Below are 4,206 nucleotides of genomic sequence, written 5' to 3'. Positions count from 1 at the left end.
TGTAATTAAAAGCCCAAGTTCACATCACACACTTAGGGAAAGGGTTGAAATGTGTATTACTCAAAGAATATTGTCCATCAATGTGTTAATGCAATAAACTTTGAACTCAACAGCTCATGGAAAATTATGATTTAACTTGGCAAATAGTTAACACCAGAAACTTGTGACCAAAATGTACAGTAACTTCCTACAACTGTATAAGTGTTACTAATATATATATATATATATATATATATATATATATATATATATATATATATATATATATATATATATATATATATATAATTGAGAAATGAGTAATTGAGAAATATATATATATTCCTTTATATTATTTGCCTCCAAAGACAGGAATGCAAAATTATAATTAATTGATGACATGAATGAAGAGGCAATTGGATCACAAAACTGAGTAATTGTTGAGAAATGTACAGAATAAATGGCACTATCTCATAAGGTTCTGGCCTGAAGTCCTGAGAAAGGAGGTACTTTAAAAAACAATACTCTCTTTTTTTGCAAAAAAAGAAAGGCCCAAGAATGATTTAGAAACCATAACAGATAATGACTAGCCATTGTGCTGTTGATGACTAAGTGAATACTGAGGTAAAACAAACCCCACTTAGAAAGCATGATCACACAGTCTTTGAAAAGTATGTGCATGTCACTCATGTTTCATGGGAGTAGCTGTCCATATCCCACGACCTGAGGTTTGGATTTTGCATCAGCAAATCTGATCCAAATGCAAAGCGGGGTCCAAGAATCCTGATCTTGGATAAATCCATCTGGACGGACAGGCTCTTGCACTATTTACACTAATACGGCACACTTTGGATTTGCAAAACAAATCTTGTATATCAAATATCTGATGTACCATCTATGGTCCTGGGGGCCTGCTCATTGAAGACAAAACATGATCTAGGATCCGCAGAATAGAACAACCTCCACTAGGTGAAGGTTTGTGAGGAGGTGTATGAGGTTAAGGGATCTGGTCTAAAATCAGCACATTTGGGCTGGGGGCTGATCGTTAACTGCACCTCTAGCCTGGTGGGTCCTGGTGCAGGAGGAGGTGTGACGGTTAAAGCTATCCCTCCACATGAACCTCTTGGAGCAGAGGCTGCACTCGTACGGCTTGATGCCTGTGTGGATCTTCATGTGGCCCACAAGGTGGTGCTTCATCTTGAAGCTCTTGCCGCACACCGCACAGCCATAAGGCCGTAAGCCCAGGTGCATGCTCATGTGGCGGTCACGCTGGCTCTTGTGGGTGAAGCTCTTGCCACACTGACAGGGGTAGAGCTTGTAAACCACGGAGGCAAAGCCTGAATGAGACGCATCTTCCTGATGGCTACCAGAGGTTTGTTCCCCACCACCACTACTACTGCCAGCTCCCCCTTCTAGTGCATCTTCCTTCAGGTCTAAGGAGGTCCCATCATCCTTATTAGTTGAAAAGCCCATGGTGGTACCATAGAAGTCTAATGGATCCTCATAAGGTCGGTCATCATCTACGCCCTCCTCCTCCAATTGAGCGACAAGTTTTTCATCAATGCTGTTATCCAAGGAACTAGCTGAGGGCTGGGAGCGGCCAAAGTTAATCTTTTCTGGGTCTGTGCCAACAGCATCCCCACAAAACAAGCCACCACAATCCTCCCGTTCAGGCCTCTCTGCTTTCACATGGACCCACTTCCTGTGGCCCATGATGCTTGGCGGGACATAGGTCGGTCTAGCGTACTGCAAAGCCCCGTCACCACGCTCTTCGTCCTCTCCATTCTGACTGGCAACCTCGCTACCTGAGCACTCAGGTTCTGCTGGTGGGGAGCAGCTACCACTAGGCTGGACACTGGGCTCCAGAGCAGGTGGAGAGAAGCTGCCTTCCAGAAGTTGATCCATCTCCATCTTGGCAAAGCCATCCACTGCTTGTCTGTTCGGCTCAAGGCCCATGGAGTTATCCCCAGGGCTATGGTAGCTGCTGTCTCCAGGGGAGGGTCTGTCTTCAGCCCCAATAGCACAAACAGACCCCCCCTGGCCTGCTCCAGACTTGAATGCTAAAGAGCTAGAGGAGCCTCCTACCTCCAGGAGCTCAGTGCACTTGTCTACTACGTGCCACATCTGAAGGAAGCTTGCCGCCGTAAGGAAAGCTACGACCTCTCCTGCAGGTAAGAGGAGCGTGCCCGTGTAGCAGGAATTGAGAAGGCGCTCGAATACGCACGCATGCATGACATCGGGTAGAACAACGCGGACACTGTTTTTGAGAAGTACCTGGTCACAGAAGTAGGGAGAGCTGGCGGCAAGGACAGCCCGGTGAGCCCGGTATTGGTGGCCTTGGATTACCACAACGATGTCACACAGTTGTCCCCTCTGGCGCTGCTGGTTGAGCTTTTGCAAAAGTGAACCGGAAAAGTTCGGAAACTCAACACAGAGTGCATTCCCCTCAGACTCCATTGTGGTCATAGTTCTAGAGCTGAAAAAGAATTTGCATTAATTTCCTTTAAATGTTGATTTACGTGTAGCCTATTTAAAGTCCTTGGAGATCATCTTAATTGTACAAATACAGCCTGAAATAGTGAACGGTTATCCTTTATAATATGAATGAATTATCTTCATTTCCAAGCGGACATAGCAAGAGTGGCAACCTGACTAGCAGCCATTGCAATGGTTCATAACACAAGAGGTGTCAGATGCTCAGTCGAGGATGAGAGCCTGCCACCAAATGCAGGCTGAACATCACAATTTGTTCAACCTCACACTTCATTCTGGGGAAACGAAGATAAGTAATCCGGAACGATGTATATATATTATTTCATTTGCATTTAAATAAAACGAATGTTATAAGAACACTTCAAGTGTCATGATTGCATTTCCCCTGAGATTCACACGATGTTAAAAAAAAATCGTGTTGCAGAAGCTTGAGACCAAGCTAGCTCATTGCGCGCGCTAGGCGCTAACGTGCTAGCATTCACAGAACACAACGAAATAATTAGATTCAAGTTGTTAATCTGTTTTGCAAGAGTGGCTGGTCATTGACAACTAACTTGATGTCGTATACGGTGGTAAAATAGAGTTGTCTAACCGTGGATTTCATTTTTATCTCTTCATTTAAAATACCATACAGCCGCTTCTCTTCCGAGTTCCACCGGAATTCTTCTGGCTTGCGTCATTACGTAAAAAAGAGTCGCATGGCGCGTGATAGGCAATGTAAACAAACACGCCCCCAGTTGCTGGGTTGCCAGGTTTTCAGACGTGGCGGTTTAAAGATTCTACAGACAAAAGAAAGTCAGATGGTTATGAACATTTGAATAACTCTGAAATAACGTATAATATTGCATTCAAACATTTATAATGACACAATAATAAATAACTGCTTTAAATTCAAATAAATAAAAATAAGTTTACTTATTTCCCTTTATGTTCCATGAACATAAAGGAGTAGGCTATTATGTTTATCAAAAAGATAGCTCAAAACAAAATAGCCTACTAATTAAATGTTACAATCGCCTCGTTGGTTACTAATTTATGTTGGTAAGCTACTGTATATTGTTTGTTTGGGTTTTTTCAAGACAGAATTTATATTTTATAGAACAGCAGATGGCACTACAGGCTCGGTTTCAAAACAATTAGATCCCATTTTGAGATTGCATGTACTGTAATGGTTGTTGGTAAAGGATTTGTGACAATTAAATTGCATATTGCAAGTCCAAGAGCATAGGCCTATATCAGTAGGCCTACGTGTTTACTCGGGTGAGTCTCGTTTAAATTAACCCTCGTGCTGCCTTCGGGTCACATGACCCAAAGGTTCATAACGAACCATCGTTGTGTTTACCCAATTTTACCCAATACAAAAACAAATGGGTCAGAATGACCCGAAGATAACACACGGGTTAAGTAGGCCTAATATTTGACAGACAGCAATGAAAGGATGCAGCGGCACAATGCATGCTTAAACTTAGCCTACCAAAAAAACAAAAAAAGCCTACCAATCTTCCTCACCAAAACGGGCAGACAATTAGGGTACTATTCCCCAGAATAGCATTGGTTCTAGAAATCACACGGTGAAACCATACTATAGGCCTACATTGTAGTTCTTTGTTTTATAAATGTAATTAGCTATTTTTGTGGGCATCTTTTACAATACCAAGAAAGTACGTTATCACCAGCCCGAATCGACAGTGGTAAATGGGCCTGCTGGAGTTTGTTCCGAAATCATTCATAGGT

General features: G+C 42.7%; 1 protein-coding gene across 1 annotated transcript; it reads right to left on the bottom strand.

Annotated features, from left to right (window-relative positions):
• Positions 1–278: 278 nt before the first annotated feature.
• On the bottom strand, positions 279–3,153 carry zbtb43 (zinc finger and BTB domain containing 43). The gene is made up of 2 exons (XM_062484584.1): positions 3,065–3,153; positions 279–2,455 (listed from the first exon to the last, which is right to left on the bottom strand). Exon 2 carries the CDS (start codon positions 2,443–2,445, stop codon positions 997–999), a length of 1,449 nt encoding a protein of 482 aa, XP_062340568.1. The 5' UTR covers positions 2,446–2,455; positions 3,065–3,153; the 3' UTR covers positions 279–996.
• Between the last annotated feature and the right edge of the window lie 1,053 nt (positions 3,154–4,206).

The sequence above is a fragment of the Osmerus eperlanus genome, chromosome 18 (genome assembly GCF_963692335.1).
Source record: "Osmerus eperlanus chromosome 18, fOsmEpe2.1, whole genome shotgun sequence".
NCBI lineage: Eukaryota > Metazoa > Chordata > Actinopteri > Osmeriformes > Osmeridae > Osmerus > Osmerus eperlanus.
This window is presented reverse-complemented; position numbering and strand designations above follow the sequence as displayed.

Excerpts from the sequence above, each read along its gene's own strand:
- zbtb43 (XM_062484584.1), bottom strand. The coding sequence starts at position 2,445 with ATGACCACAATGGAGTCTGAGGGGAATGCACTCTGTGTTGAGTTTCCG.